Source organism: Notothenia coriiceps, unplaced genomic scaffold, assembly GCF_000735185.1.
Source record: "Notothenia coriiceps isolate Sejong01 unplaced genomic scaffold, NC01 NC01_scaffold00026612, whole genome shotgun sequence".
NCBI classification, from domain to species: Eukaryota; Metazoa; Chordata; class Actinopteri; order Perciformes; family Nototheniidae; genus Notothenia; species Notothenia coriiceps.
Genome location: NW_011359313.1, coordinates 467,351 through 484,183, shown reverse-complemented (window position 1 = coordinate 484,183; position 16,833 = coordinate 467,351). Strand labels below are relative to the sequence as shown.

General features: G+C 41.3%; 1 protein-coding gene across 7 annotated transcripts in view; it reads right to left on the bottom strand.

Annotated features, from left to right (window-relative positions):
- The window catches only part of mef2aa (myocyte enhancer factor 2aa), a 59,490-nt gene that overhangs the window by 9,956 nt on the left and 32,701 nt on the right, over positions 1-16,833 (bottom strand). For 5 of the 7 annotated variants that reach the window (XM_010784861.1, XM_010784863.1, XM_010784862.1 and 2 more), the window contains 2 exons: positions 7,275-7,409; positions 5,668-5,881 (listed from right to left, as the gene is read on the bottom strand). In XM_010784861.1, the coding sequence (XP_010783163.1) occupies positions 5,668-5,881; positions 7,275-7,409 (349 nt within the window). Of the gene's footprint in view, positions 1-5,667; positions 5,882-7,274; positions 7,410-7,476; positions 7,609-16,833 lie in introns of all 7 variants that reach the window. The other 2 variants (XM_010784864.1, XM_010784866.1) reach the window with 1 other exon arrangement.

Sequence of the window (16,833 nt, the reverse complement as noted above, 5' to 3'; positions counted from 1 at the left end):
TAATAATTCCCACACTTGTTTCACATAAATGCCAAAAAGGGCACACATGTCAGAACAAGTACTCAGACCACAAAGATCATTTTGAGCCAACGTAACAGCCACAAGTTAAGACCCAGCCTTCAAGCAGGGAAATTTCAGGTTTTCTTCTAAAGTCTATCCTCACTCCATACTCAGACTTCTGTAATGACTTGGTTCGGCCAATAAATCATCTGACTGAAACCTGTGCATGTGGAAGGCTGTTTGGTTTCTGTTCATTGTCCTGAATTATTAACACGGTCTGGGAAGGGGACTTACATAAGGCCTTGTGTTTACAACTGAGACATTCAGTTTTCATTTGAAGTCCAGGGAAATAAAACAGAGAGACTTGAGCTCAATATTCCACGTGTGTGAGGTTCAGGAAAAGAGAACATGTCTTGATAAATGAAAAGGAATAATAGATCTGAATCAAGGTCTCCAAAAACACTTTTCTAATAATAGATTCCATGCAGTTGTGTTGTTGTGTCTCAGAAACTACGAGCAGACTAGTGACTAGTTAAACCTAAAGGCACAAGGCTATCAGGTTATTAATTGTTCTTGTTTTTTTTGTTTTTGACAGCATTATTCTCCAATTTTGAATGCATGTATAACCTTTAATCAATACAAAAAAAAAAACTGAAATTTGCACCAGAACAAACTAGGTGCAGCTACATATCATTTATTCCATTACCCAATATTTTCTGCTGATTAAACAAATGTGCAATGGCACTGTGTTTCAATAGCTTGTAATGCTGTGTTGTGTAGCTTGCAGACTTAAATTCTCTCCGATCACAACAACTTTGATTTGTTATGCTCACTAGTCTAGAACTACAGACATAAATAGATTGTTTTTGAAGGCGCAGTAGCTGTAGAACACTTTTTTTAACCAAAGATTAGACTACAACAATAACAGATGGCTTGTAATTATTTTTATTTGCTAGAGAAAACCTCTTTTATCAACATGTGTGTTCTTGCAAGTCAGGCTATTTTCAGATTCACCTAATAAGTAAAGAATAACTCTTCCAGATCCCAATACGAGATCCCTTTTATCAAAAAATCCAGGGTTTTTGGCCTTGAACGTTCTCTCTATGATGATACTGAAGAAGAAGAGAGAAGATATCACACTAATCCATCTGGCCACTGCTGTGGTCATAGCTGCTACTTGTGAACAATCTGAGCTATGTCAGGAATGGTCATCTGACAGCAGGGCTTGGAGAGGTTTCTTCCCCCTGTACTATCTGCTGTTCTACACTCTTGGTACAAACAACAGCTGCAGCATGCTCACTTTGTGCCAAACGCTTACGCCCCCTGGCAGAGGACCCTGACTCTACCCGACCTGGTACCACACCCTAAACTTATACCCAGCCCCCTCTTGAAATGTCTTAAACTGATCCAAAGTGCTATGCATACCTTATAATCAATACCTAGCCAAATACCCATTGTAAGCCTATTCTAGTGGTTGTCCCCTTGCTATGAATGTCAAATATCGTACAATTTTGAAACACTATATTGCATTTTGTTCGAAATACTATATGGAGTGCAGCGAGCTTAGTGATAGGGAAGGAGTTAAACTCCACCTGCTTTCGCCTCTCACACAGCACATTGGGGCCATGACAAGCTGTCCGGTCATTGTGTACCGAGGACTTAGTGGGGTGTCATGGCCCGAATACCTAAAGGGTTATGCTGGTCTAGGCATCTTACAGACCCGCTCCAGCCTTATAAGGGCTGCCTGAGTAGTGGGGCAAAACAGATGCACCTGTCAATAGAGGGAAGGAAACAGGATGAGGGAGGGCTCCATAGAGGTGACAAGTTTAAAGGAAACGCTGCGTTTATTTACCTGCCAAAGTCAGTCGGACAGCTAATTGCCTCAACTGGTTATACTCACACAAACACCACACTGTGTGAATGCTGCTGAGCCATTACTCACACATGCATTTAACAAGCATAACATACATTTCCTCTGTTGAGAGGAACAATACTTGTATTCCCTTTGCATGCAGTGAAAATATAGTCGGTCAAAGGCACTATCAGTCAATGACAGTGACAACCGTCTTGAAGCAATCACAGATGGATATGCAACTATCCAGCTCGCGTGCTAAGCAGGAGGCCAATTGGGCAGAGCTACAGAGAGCTAATGAATCTCTCCGGGAGGACTTACCCGCTGGGCTGGAGCCCACACCACTTGGCACTGAAAGGTCTGTGGTATCCAGCATACCACCTAATGAGATGCACAGAGTGATATGATTAACCATCTGCATCCTTCTGCAAGCTAGCAGAGCATGTGATGGAGATGCCAGACCAGACATGAACATTTCATGTAGATCTATCTTCACAGCTCACGAAAGGGAGGCGTGTGCTCTCGCCAGTGTCCTCATGGTGGGGACATTTTCAATTTATGATTAAAGAGAGCAACATCAAGCCGTATTCAGCAGGGTGTTTTGTTATGTTTAAAGTTGGAAGTGATGATTGCAGAATTCCACAATGAAGAAGAACCTGCTGCAACAATAAATTATTCTATTTTTGATTCTACTGGATCCTCTCATTGAAGTTCTAACAAGTAGAAACCATCATTATCTAGCACACAACAGCAGGTCTGCCACGTGAGCCTTGGACACAGACTTTATAAAAGAAGGGTCTGAAAAGTGAAGCCAATGCAGGATTGCCCTAAACCTGTATTCTTTCTCATTTACAACTGGGGAAAACTCCACTAGTTGCAAAAAGAATCCCGATGTATAGAAGTCCATAAGAAAAATAACTCTACTTGTAATTTGATTTATAATCTGAGTAAACTCATTTATAAGATTTAGATTCAATAGCTAGTTACAAGTCTTCTTTAAATACAACATGTTCATTTCGTAAACCCATTTCCCATTTAGAGTAAAATACACGATTAAGCAGGGTATGGTTATGCAATGTCTACATTGTGATTAAAAAAGAAAGAGGTGCAACATTTGCCTGGCTTCAACATCTTATCCAAATATGCCCACTTCTGGGTGACGTCACATTGGGTACGTCCACTTATATGGGCCGGGGCACTTTATTTTTTAGCTTTTTATAAAGGCTGACCTGAAATGAATCATAACATACAAAAATAGTGCAAATAAAGAAGTGAATTATCAGGAACGAGTAGTTATCTCAAAACACAATCAATAGGTAAACCCCCTGTGTATAACTAGGTGTTGTCCAGTTCTGGTATGTGGTTAATTTTGAATTAGGTATTTCACACCTTATTGCTTGCACCTCTATCTTGTGCATTGTAGCTGGATCTTGCAAAAGCCATCTGGAATGACTTTGTCAAGCCTCTCATTCAAGAACTAGTGTACACTGACATTATTTTTCCACAACGCTGATACAGTAAAAGGTGTGATGATAAGCATTTAAGAGAGTGTAAGAAATATAAATACATGACACAAACACCAGCTAAATGGTGCAGTGATATTATTGCTTGATCTGAGGCCCCTTGCATCCACATCCATCTTGAAAAAAAAAAAAAAGGAAAAACCAGAGGGAGAAGCAAGAGAAACAACTAGCCTGGCTCCAACTAAAGTTAAGAAATCTGCTTTTAATGCATTGTGGTTTACATTGGGGATTACATTCTGTCTTTATTTCGTGGCTGGGTAAAGTATCTCCAGTAGTTTTACCGTTGATGTGAAGTTGCCAGGAGACCAGCATAGACTCTGAGAGACGTGGCCGATACACATATTCACAGTAGTGCATCCAAAAATAGTTAAGAACAGTACAGCATGTTATCCCATCAAAGCCCATTTTCATAATTTCTTGTTTCAAACAAACAAGATATAATGTGGAGCAGTTATCATTGTTTTTGTTTGGAGACAACCAGGCTAGCTGTTTCCCCCTGCTTTGAGACTGGACTCTGGAGCCACACGAGAACGGTAACGCAAACGAACCGAATTCGATATCAAAAAAGTCTTCCGTCCACACGCAATATAGGCACCAGAAACGTGTCCGTTCACACGAGACCGCTCGAAAGCGCTGGAGACGCTGTAGTACATATGCCGGGCCTGTAAGTGGCGCTGTACTTCTGCCACAAAATACACAAAAAAGCAGCGAAGAAGACTTCCCGCGCATGGTTGCCATGGTTGCCCTTCTGTTTATTCTCCGCAGTGGACGCCTATGGTGGACGCTCTGGCTCTTTTTCTCCCTCCCGAGGTAAGCGTGTGCTCCTGCTGTAAATCTCTCCGGTAGTCCACCAGCAGATGAAAAACACCCACCTCTCCGCCTCTTCCAAGGGAGAGTTTCCGTTTTTTCGCCGGTCAACATGTCCGTTAAAGTTGAAATCTTCCGGACAAAATTAGAAAAGTGCCGGTCAAGTCTTCTTTGTTATTTATTGAGCTTTAAAACAAATTGATAACGACTCTACATAATAATATAAGAATAATAAATGGAGCCTCTCTTTTCCTCCCCCTCTTCTGACAGCCCAGCAGCGGATTTCTGAGCAGGAGAGGTGAGGAGAGGCGGGGCTATTGCTTCATCGTTATCAGAACATAATAATAATACATGAGACTTGTATAGCGCTTTTCTAGAAACTCAAAGACGCTTTGACAGAGAATAAAAAAATATTTAAAAAAACACAAAAACAAAAGAAACAAAGAAAAATACAAAAAGAGATAAACAAAACAGAAAATAAATACGGGGGGAGTGGGGGGGTCAGTGGTTGAATGCAGTGTTGAACAGGTGGGTTTTGAGTGATGTTTTGATGCGGTGAGTGAGGAAAAATCTCTGATGGATTGGGGTAGTGAGTTCCAGAGGGTGGGTGCAGCAACGGAGAAGGCTCTGCCGCCCCAGGACTTGAGGTTGGTCCGGGTGGGGAGGGACAGGAGGTTGGCAGTAGCAGAGCGGAGGGAGCGAGTGGGAGTGTGTCTGTGGAGGAGGTCAGTCAGGTAGGATGGGGCCAGGTTATGGAGGGCTTTGTATGTCATTAGGAGGATTTTGTACTGAATTATCTGGGGGATGGGGAGCCAGTGGAGCTTGATGAGGACGGGTGTAATGTGTTCACGGATTCGGGTGTGGTTGAGTAGAAGGGCGGCGGAGTTCTGGATGTATTGAAGTTTGTGGAGGATTTTTGCAGGTGAACCATAGAGGAGGCTGTTGCAATAGTCCAGACGGGAGGTGATGAAGGCGTGGAGGAGGGTTTCTGCAGCAGTGGGGGAGAGGGATGGACGTAGACGGACGATGTTTTTGAGGTGGAAGAAGTGAGTGAGAAAATGATCGTATAGGGCGTAGACACGGAGCCGTTTGGCCCCCAAAAGCATTGCGTCCCCAGATCTAGAACCGTTATCGTTATCGTTATTTGCTTTTCCCTGTTGGCCTCGTGTGGCTGAACCGTCTATATGATAGAGAACTGTAGCGGATACGACCGTTACCGTTCTGGCTGCAGCCTTAGTGTTTATGCTAAGCTAGGCTAATAAGATAAGATAGAATCTTATCTTAATGACTTGCATCAGTTTCTCATCAGAACTGTCAAATTGTTCCAACAAAAAATGTATGTCAGCAGAATTATAACAATAATATACTGTAATCACATACTATACTCACAAAGGGGCTTTAATCAACTAAATAAATCCTGCTCTGAGTGTTCTGCATCCTTTGTGCACCACTTTGACCAATTAACTGGGGTTTTTGTGTACTAACCTGCACTGGTGGGCCTCTGGGGTCCTCCACTGGAGCCCACATTCCTGTGCATAGAGGCCTGTGGAGGGGACAGCATCCCACTGTCACTGAGAGAGGCCGCGGCGGCCGCCAGCGCCTGGCTGCCCAGAGTCCCTCCTGTCTGGTACATGGCATTATGATTGGACACAGGCACTGCCACATGCATGGAGAAGTTCTGCTGAGGCAATACTGTGGGCTACAAGAGGGAGACAAACACACGCAGAGGTTTACAGATAAACACACTCAAGACCAAGTCTAATGATGAGTCTGATGGGTCAGTGATTGTCATGGCATCATTAACAGAGAGCCACCCTTGAGGGTTTGCTTTAATAAACAAGGACGTACTGTGCATTTCAAACTTGACTGTTTCTTCATCACAAAATGTTTTAAGACACTTTATACCCAACATGAGGGCTATTGGGTAACACCATAAGATCATCACAAAAGTTTATTCTGATTTACATCATACATTAAGTATACACACAAGTCTTCAGTATAACACAACACACAGAAAAATCACAAAAAAACATGCGCTCAGGTGATCACTTTGGCATTGCAGCAGTCAGCACTACAGACGTACTTTCACCTTTTCAAACACCACTGTGTTACGTGTTTCTCAGCACAGCAGAGGGATGGCAGGGATTCACAACTACAAGAATCGTGACTCACTTGCATTTACCTAAAAAGTGCTGACTGTGCAAAGCTTAAGTGAGAATGACAGGTGGCGGTGAGAACGTTTCATCATAGCATTATCCAGTGAGCCGGTCGGGTGTTATCATTAGTTTGTTAATGGCAATGTGATGCTCTTCATGTCAGGAAAATAGAGAAAACGACTGCTTAGTAAGCACTATGTTCTTGCACTGCTCTAATATTGTCCCGCATGATAAGATCACAAAAGATTTGTGGTAATTTAGAGTGTGAGCCAGTGTGGTATTTGATGAAGGAGAGGGAAGATGCTAAATGATAGCGTAGTGTTAGTGTGCTCTGGGAACACTTTTATGCTGGAGCCATTCAGGAGTAAGATTTATTTTATGCTAGAAGGCATCTAAAGAGAGGTAATAGAAGGATTATAAAGGGGACATTTCAAACATTACATTATCAAGGAACTGTTAACGTTTTTCTAGCTTGTTTTCGGTTATGCCTGCTGTCACTTGTAAAAATATAAATTAGGTTGGAGAAAAAAACCTTATATCACAGAACCTGCATAGCCTTATGATAAATACTCATGACAAGTGAGTAAGTATTTATTGTACATTCCTAATGGTTCTAAATAGCAACTGCTGTTTGATTTATGATAACATGACTATGATACTAGGGTATAATCTTTCCAGCAGAAGCATGCAACATTTCACCTGTTCACATGAAATGTGATCTTATCAGGGTGTGCCAAAATATCAGTTGCAAAACAAATCATCATAAGAAACAAATGCACACCCAGTGAAGGGGCATTCATATTAAGCTAGAGTAGTTCTGAAAGAAGTTGACAGAGGTTCTGGGGGTAACAAAAAGAGGAAAAAGTTAAATGAAAAAAGAGTGAAAATCCTTTGTGCCACAAAGCCAAGCAAAAACGTTGCATTTACAGTACTTACGATTTTATGATTTCTCATCATATTATCAAACTCCTCATTAATTTTTTTATACTTTTCTTCTGTGTGAGGAGTGAGGACATATGAGGCATCGGGGTCCGGGCTATCACAACCTCTGTGTTCTTTCTTGTTTAGCGCCTGTAGTGAACATCAACATAAAGACAGGAATCAACACAAAACAGCAGGGGACAAAGGAAGTACTTACACCACAGCGCTTGTACATTAAATCACTCTCTTCGTTTAGTTTGCCGAAATGGTCGTCCATGAGGGGGCTGTGCCCAAAACAGTCTTCAGGATCAGGACTAGCACAGTCATTATGGCCTTTGTTTCTCAATTTCTGAAAAGAAATTGCACAATTTCAAGAAACAATATAATACTAGTGTTTTTGCTTACCTTATGAAAAAGTATATATCAAACATGTACAACATTAAACATCTACTGTACATTGCCCTTTCATTTCTTTCATGTATTACATTAAACCATAAACAGCTAATATACATATGCAAGGTTCAAATGTAGTTCAATACTGTGCGCCAAGGGTAAACTGAAATATCCTTTCACCCTTCAAAAGTGTTCAGAGAAACAAAATATTATCCTCCCCCCTTTTCCTCTATCTCTCTCGCTCCTTCTTCCCCCTCCCTATCTCTCCCTGTTCTTCCTTCTCTTGTGTCTCTGTGTCTTTGCATTTTTCATCATGTTTCAGTTATCATAAGCCACCCAGCTGGAAGAAAACCCTGCATAAGAAGATCCTACATCCGAGCACTTTAAGACTGCCCCAGCCTGTAATTCAGTATGGCTGTTACTCGTGGAATCCTACCAAACCTAATGCATGTGAAGAATAAAATGGATAATCAATGTGGTCAAAGATGCTTATTTGAGCGTGAAATTGAGCAATTATTGTAAAAGAAAAGTGTTCATAAGTGCATAGGATGGTGTGTGGTGGTGTTATAAAGAGTCTATTATAGTCTATCATAAAACTAAACAAATAAATGCAACGCTGTCCCTTTTTGCTCACTTTCTTAGAGGCTGTTCTCTGCTCCTCATCACAGCTCTGAATAGCGGTGTTAACAAGACTTGCTGACAGCATGTGACAGCATGTGATATCAAGACAGTGTACATCAAAACATGATTTATGTGTGGCTCTCGAGGTGCCTCTATCAGACTGCTGCAGGTCCACAGCAGAGCCCTGCGCTGTCTGTGGGCTGCCACGGAGGCCTCATGTCTACAGGAAGGTCACTGACTCCTGTGGATTCTGGGGTCAGAGTGTGAGCAAGAGGAGAGGAACCCACACACTAATGAGACCTTACTCTCTGTCTCTGCTCTTCACGCAAGAAAATGGAAAATGTGTGTGTGAAAGAGTGTCTATGTGAGTAGGAGTGTGTGTGGTGCATATGTGCATTCTGTGTGTGCGGAGAGGGGGGGAGGTGTATTTCTACAGCTGCTACATCCTCTGACAGCGATGTGACAGTACGTTTAGGTCTATGCCAAGACAATGCGGCTAACCCCGTGCTGCTCACCACAACCTCAGTGTAAGTTACATTTCCTAAAACCTATGCTAAGGCATGCGTAATATCATTGCTCATTATGATGCTTAATTTCGAATTTTTCACTTAAACCACTAGCCTTCACATGTTTTTAAGGGAAGTACATGGGGGCACAAAGACAATTTGAATCTACAATAAATTAGACGATGTGCACAGAAATAAGGAAGTTCAGAAAAGCACCCACAATTTTTCAAACACAAGTGTCAACAATGCTAAAGGGGAACAGAGAGAGAGAGAAAAAGAGAAAAAGATAGAGAGAGAGAGGGAGAGAAACGTTCTCTGGATAATGAATGGCCAGCACTGTACCACAGATGCATTACTGTTTGGTGCGGTACAGAGCAGTGGCATTCTTCTCATTCTACGAAAACGCCTTGCTGCTTCATTTCCTGTTTACTGAACGAACCCTCTTTAGTTAGGGTCCTGAAAGGCCTGTGTTTACTGGGGTTAAACTATGCACTTTCTCCACCACTGAGCCAAAGATCTGATCTCAACCTGCACATTTTGGTTCCAACCTGCTCATTATGGGAATATCTTGGTTGGGCTGGTCGGGCACGGCTGCGTGAGTCGGGCAGGGCTGCTCTACTTTCACAACAAGCCTGGCCAGCCTTCGGTACGCCGCACCCACTGGCCCAAGCCATTTAGGGAGGGGTTGCAGCACAGTGGGTGAGCGGGAACCAGAGAGCAGCAGACAAGGGCAGGCAGCAACCACATATGTTCCATTACACATCACTACAATTCATATCGTCTTCAAAAAGATACAGTGAAGGTGTGTTTGTCGTATATTAAGAGGTATTTATCTCTATGGCGTCCTATAACATTTAAGGCTTTGAAATGCATGGCTGTAATACTTTGTTAAATTACTTGGAATGTTTTGGGCTCCCCACAGACACTGCCCACTGCTTTCAGTAAATGGATCACTAAATTAGCACATGGCCAAACAGGTGTCTCTCTTTCAAACACCTGTCAAGACCTGGCTCCCCACACTGGCCAATCAGAGGCAGCCGCGCAGAGATATGGCCGTAGAAGGGACCACATGGAGCCCTAAAGGCCACCCGACCCGGGATCAACTTTGCTCTTACATCTCAATGCGGCAGACTGCTCCAGACACTACAACGTTCTGACCTAGAAAAAGCTGAAAAAGCCTACGAGACAATCAGGATGCAAGAAAGAAAAGATAGCTTCTTTTTGCATTGTGAATAGCTTGATATAAAGCGGGTTCAAATGGCCTTTTTACGATGTTGAATCAAATTGTTTGGTGTGTAACTTGGAAAGCCAAGTTGGCTGGATGTGAATACAGCTGAGGTTGAGATTTTCAGTAGCATTTCTAATGAAAGATATGTGCTGTTTGTTGCGAGAGGAGGGCTGGAAGGAGTATGGACAAGGGAACTTGTGTAATCTATTCACAGTGTCCTGAGAGGCTCACAAAGATGAGAGGGAACGAGGCCAGCTGCTATTTTCTCACAGCAGTCCAAACCTGTATTGATAGAAATTTGGCTCTTCAAATAAAAATGAGACTGTGAGTGGCTGACGTCAAACCAACTGGGCACCATTGTCTGTGTGTGCATGTGTGTGTGTCCGTCAGTTTGCTTGTGTGATACTTGAACTTCTTTTAAAAAAACATTTCCGTTGCAGTAGGCCTTGAAGCTTCCTTATACTGACGAAAACATCTATCTGTCATCTCCACCTGAGGCCTGACTATTAACCTAGCTGTAACCATGGGGAACATTCAGCTCAGTAATTGCCTCTCCAGATTTGAACTATATGTTCAGAACACAAGGCTATAGTATGCTATGAAAAGCAACCTGGCATGCCAATCTGATTTAATATCTATGTGAATTATTTTTTTGATGACATTCTTACCAAAAATTACATTAATCACTGCTATTAAAATAAAGAAGATTGTTTTGCCTGCTCAATTCTGGACCTTAAATTTACTTTCAGGCTCCATATTCAGCTTTTGTATTTGAACATTAAAGCACTATTCCTTGGAATAAAAATAAAAATAAAACCATTGCATAAGCCACCTACATCACCTGTTTCTTGAGAAGTACTTTCAGTGAAATGGGTCCAAACTGCGTACTGTGCTGCTGCGAGTCTTGGAAAACAATTTCACTTGGATGTTCTCTCTTATGTCAAGAGAGCTTTCTGCATGTAACTTATTCATGTACTGTACGTGAATAGAAGGCAGGGTGAAAGGAGAAAGATAGTGGTTCGGTATAAAAGCTGAACTTCAAAATTGTGGGGGAGATGGCAGAAAGGAGAGCATGAAGAGGCTGTTTCTTCCATTGTGCCTGAATCACAACAGCTTTCACTTACAGTAGCTCTCACTATAGAGCACCATCTGACCTATGACTGCTCTGATTACAGGCCCCTTTAACAGCAAGACAGTTTGTGATGTAACAGCGAAACTGCAGGAAAATTACACAAAATGCTCCAAAAGTGGAGTGCAACATGAATGTTTAATACATGCTATGTTTATTCCAGCCGTCCGTAAAGTACACAGAGGCTGTGTTTTAACCACTGGTTGTGCTGCAGCCCTTCTTGGTCTCATTGCAGCCCGGTCTCCCAGTCTCTCGCCCTGCAGTGCTTTGAATTGGCCCTTGTGCCCATCGCTACACTAAGCAAGGTAGCGTGCTAATCCTCATGACATCACCATTGTGTCCAGGCCGTTCCATCTAATGTGCTTATCAAAGGGCTTCTTTGAGTGTGAACGCACTAGAAAATCAGCATGGGGAGGCGGCTGATAGGAAGGCTTTTATCTGCTGAGGAATATCTCTGCTCTTATATAACATCTTAAGGGACTTTCTCTACCATCATGTTCACTTTTCCCCTGTGGTGATGTAGTCTTCACTTGAGGGGAATAAAAGCCTCTTTTGGTAGGTCTTTAGGCACTGCATGCCACGGCTCAGCACTACTGTAGGTTGCAGTAATGTAGAAAGCCATCTTCTCTTTTGCCGTTTCCCACCACATATTGGGAGTTTGGAGTAAGGGGCTATAAGGTAAGGAGTAAGGAGACGTCTGTAATTCCCAGACATATCTTGTTTAATCTCATGACCATTACACATTAGTAGCTGATATGAGGATATGAGGCTGGATCCATGTCCTTCCTGTGGCTCACTCCATTGTCTAGTTACACAGTGGACAGGAAGAGCAGCGGGAGGCGGCAACTCGACCGTCTGTATTTTATTTGGATATTATTGTCTTCTAGCTGTATTTACATTGTGAGATTCAATCACACATGGCACTGGACGGACCACAATGAACTGAGGGCTCAAAGTACACCAGAGATATTTCTCCAAAGTGAGTCATGCTCACTGAATCTAAACCAGCGAGCGATACATATAAGAACAAACTGATCATATGTTATATTGTATATATAAAGCCCATCCATTTGACTGAATATGAGACAACTGCTTTGCAGCGAGCAGTTATGTTCACTGACACTGTGGTGAATGACTGATGTGACGAAGTTATTAGCCGCCACAGTCAGAAAGGGAAGCGTCTCAATCAGCCAACTGCACATTTTTCAGTATAGACAAGAGGGAACTCAATAACAAATTGAAGATAAAGGCAAACCAATTGTATCATTATCTACAGATTCAAAAGAACGAGAGCACAGTCTCTGTTCCCACTCCACATAAAGAAAAGGTAGCACAACACTGATCACAAGGAGTTACAATCCATAGAGAAACATTAACTTCCAGATTATTGAAAATCTTTCCAACCATTGCTGCTCACTGTCTCTCCGTCTTCCACTCTCTCTCATTCTCTCTCTCTCTCTGGTCATTGAGTGGATCATTAGCTGTCAGGGCCCTTGAAACCATACCCCCAACCCTGAACTCCCATTCCTGCTCGCCTCTAAAATATTCATAAGGACAATTAGGAGTTCCGATAAGGCGAGTACGGAGGGCTGGGGGGCGTGCGGCAGAGAGGGCAGGATGTGCCAGCAGGACGTCTGTTCTGCAACACTCTATACCCAGACCACAGACCTGTCCTCATCAATCTGAGACACAGCAGCCTCCCTCTTTGCCCCCAGTCAGGCCAGGCAGTCAGGGGAAGGTGGCACGGTGCCAGCTAACCCCCAGTCCCCCCACCCCCCTAATCCCAGCAGGCTTTGCTCTGTCCTCGCCCCTGGGCTGGAGGGGTTGGCCGCACAGCACGCTCAGTGGGAGGAGGGGGGCACAAGGGCAAGCTGATTGTAGCACGAGCTAACTCACAGAAGCCGCTGTGCACGATAGCAAGGTCTCGTTTCAGCCGCTCAGCCCGCAAGGTCATTGAAGAACATAGAGGGGGGGGGTGGGGGACTCATGGCATGAGCTCCTAATGATCTTTAACATAACTAGTATCACTGTTGCTACGAACTGGATCAAACCAAATTAGGTCAGCTCAATGTCTGACCTATTTCACGTGGTTCGAACTACAGTTTATGACAGGTATGTGGTTTGAGCTGAGTTTTAGAAAGCGCATTGGTACATGCTGTCCAACACATTATTACTTCAGAAGGGTAACACATAGTTATTTAGTTAAGTTAATTAGCTGTTACAATATACTCTTTTCATTGCATTGCTTTTGTGTTACACCCTGCCCATCTCATGTTTAGCTATACTATAAATACAGTAAACCCACATTACTTTCAGGAATAACAACCAATATTACAGCAATTGGACAACAGAGAGAATCATAAGGACTCATTAATGTAAAGGTCAATATGAAACAACATGTTTTTAATTTAATCTAAATAAAAAAATGTGTCAGGAGAAACTCATTTTGGTAAAAGGCACGATGGCTTGTGGTCTTTTCTTCTAGTGTCTTTTTTTATTATCTGCTCCAAGGGACCCTTGAATTGAAATGAGACATACGCGATGTTGTTGAGAGAGTGGAAAAGAGCTCTGACGTCGGTGAAGTACGACATGTGCTAAAAGCAAAACTCTTAGTGGTAACCTGGTAACAAGCATCCCAAATCGGGGAAAGAATAAAACAGTGAGGTAATACTGTACATGATGGGTTCAAAATGAGCAGAAAACCATTACTTGATAATGGAGCAAGCCATTCAGCAATTCAATGGATAACTGTTGAATACCCCTTAAGGACACATACCATATAAAGAGCAGGGAAGTTGCTGATTACGTTTATTTTCAATAATCAACTACATTTTGAAATCTCAAAGGCCATTTCTTGACCATCAGGAAATAATGACTGTGTATCTAATCCATACTAGAGGACATTGAGCATTTGTGAAATACTCACATGAACATTACCACAACTGTTTCATTTCACTCAGAAAACTACAAAAGAGGGCTGGTGACCCTTTTTCACTAAAAGCCCAGAGGAAAAGGAGTCCTTGTCCTACTAAAAGGGGCACTTTGAAACCCAGCATGTAGCTTGAAACAGAACCATTAATATTGCTTTACTCGCCGTGGTGAGAGAAGACTTTTCAGACAACTCTCCCCAGTAATGATGTTTTATAAGATAAGAGATGTTAAGATGGGATGCTGTATGTCAAGAGGAACATTATAACACATTAAATTGCCTGAAGAATTTACAAAAATAGGTCCCTAAATGTATTTTAAAAAAGCATGTAATGAAGTAATACGTGGCTTTCTGTTTTCTGTCAAACATTTGTGTGATATTTATTTTTAACTTGTCCTACTACAGTAGTCTGAAAATAGACCCTGGTGTTGTATGGACAGCCAGTGTTTGTTTTGACTAAAAACACAAGTTAACACTCGACACACAGGCCCAAAGGTTACATGACTGCTTGCAGGTGTACAAAACACTATGCGCACAGGAAATAGGAAGTTGCTCATGTGTTTATAAGAGCCCCCAATGAAGAGGTGGTAGTAGGAGTACAGATACACATAAATGCCCTGTCGTCTCCCTGAAAAAAACAAAAACGGATTCACTGATAGGTTTAGTTTGTATGTAGCAATATACATAAGATAAAGCAGAAACTATTCATAATGAGAAAGCAGGAGAATAAATATCCATTATTTTAAAATAAAATACTGAAGCTTTAGGTACAGTAATACCATCATAGTTATTAAAATCTGCAGCATTGTGTAACCTACCTAGACTCAAAATAAAAATATAGAAAATAATTTTAATATCACTCCAATAAATCACAAGAGGCCAAAAGTACACATTTTTTTGTAATATAAAAAATGGGCTGGCAGAAAATGTCACATACTGTATATTGAAAAGACCTGAAAAATCCACATCAACCCAATAAGTCTATGTCAACAGCAATGACATTTGATTTAGCTTAAAAAGGATTTCTCATCACTGCTGCTGTGGGCTCTACGGTGAAATATCAAAAAGGAGAATATAGTAATATATGATGATGGCATGGTGAAGAGAGAAACTGAAGCAGATAGATAATGGATAGGAGGTGGAGGTGGTGATAAAGAGTTGACATTAAAGTCACTGAACCAATATTAATTTAGTTTAAACTCACTTACTTACACCTTTAATGTGATACGGACCAGAAGAAGAGACCATCTATTCAAAGATTTTATATCTGATGTTTTATTGAAATATTAAAATGGAGCTCTAACTTCAGATTTTGTTGTCTCGTCTAAACAGCTGGTCTCCCTTTCTGCGCCACTGTAAATAGCCCGTCAAATTATAGATAATGATGTAGATAATTATATGCAAAAAATGAGCAATTTACCCGGTCAGACAATACGAAATCATGGATATTTCCATTTACAATAATGAGTGTGATCCATATCACATAAAAATGTTTAATTTGTTTTCTATTCAATGTTTCTAGAAATGGCGGTTCACTGCACTATGGAGAGAAAAAGAGAAAATGAAGCACAAACAGGTTTCTCTGAATACCTGAAACTCTAACCAGAAGCTGAAAGAGAGTATTATAGATTTGACCATTTGCATTATTCTGTGTTGACTCCACATTAAGATAATAGGAGACATCAGATGTATAGCCATGAGTCAGTAGGAAGAGAAGACTCATAACACTGTTTTCCTTTTGACATATGGGCAAATACACATAGCTGCCTTGTATAGACTTTGACTGTTAACATCAACACAGAGTAAGGTGGCCTCAACAATAGGTATTTAATTTCGTCTTTCTGTCGCAAAGGAAGTGGTGTCATTTAGTTTTCTGTCAACAGCTCGTCAGTTTCCACAGAATAAATAAAAAAAAGACATCAGACAATAGCATCAGAGGCACCAAACTGCTGCAGTATTAAGAAACAGCATTAAGACTCTCAACATTCACTGGTCTCCATATAATTATCAAAACTACAGTTCGGCTCAAACCCAATAACAATAACATGGGTGTAATTCCTGTAGTTATCCAAACAATATTATAAACATCCACTCGAGACATCTACTGGAGTGATCAGCCCAAACACTGAATCTTGTACTGTAGATCATACATTTTTTTAAACAAGCTTAAAATTCAAGGACAAAGGAAAAGAAAAGTTCACAAAAAGAGCACAAATTCTAAAACTGCTGCAAAATGCTCAACCTAATTCAATGTTTGGAACTATGCACAATGATGATTTTACCAGCATTAAATCACATTATAACTGTCCCACGCAACTAAGATTATATTTAATCATCAACAACAATGTATTCAACGGTTTAAAGAATTACTACGTTGTATGTGAGTGGGATGAATGACATATCTGTTTATGTGCTGTAAAGTGCTAGTAGGTCATTTGTTTTCCCAATGATAGCTAGATGTACCTCATGTAGAATGATGTAATACTGATGAATGTTTTTGAAAAACGATTCACAGATAGTTGGTCTGCAAAGATAGAGAAAACAAATATCTGGTGCACAGCTGTGTTACACTACAGCACAATGATTTAAAAACTGCCAAGAATAACAAACAGCTTGACGGGTAAATAATAATACAATTTCTTTACTACTTAATTGAATTACCCAAATCCATTTTGGTAGATATCTTTGTTGTTATACTTAAATTCATATACAATCAATGTGACAATGTGTTGGCAAATGTCATGCTAAATGTGTTTCCTCGCCTCCAT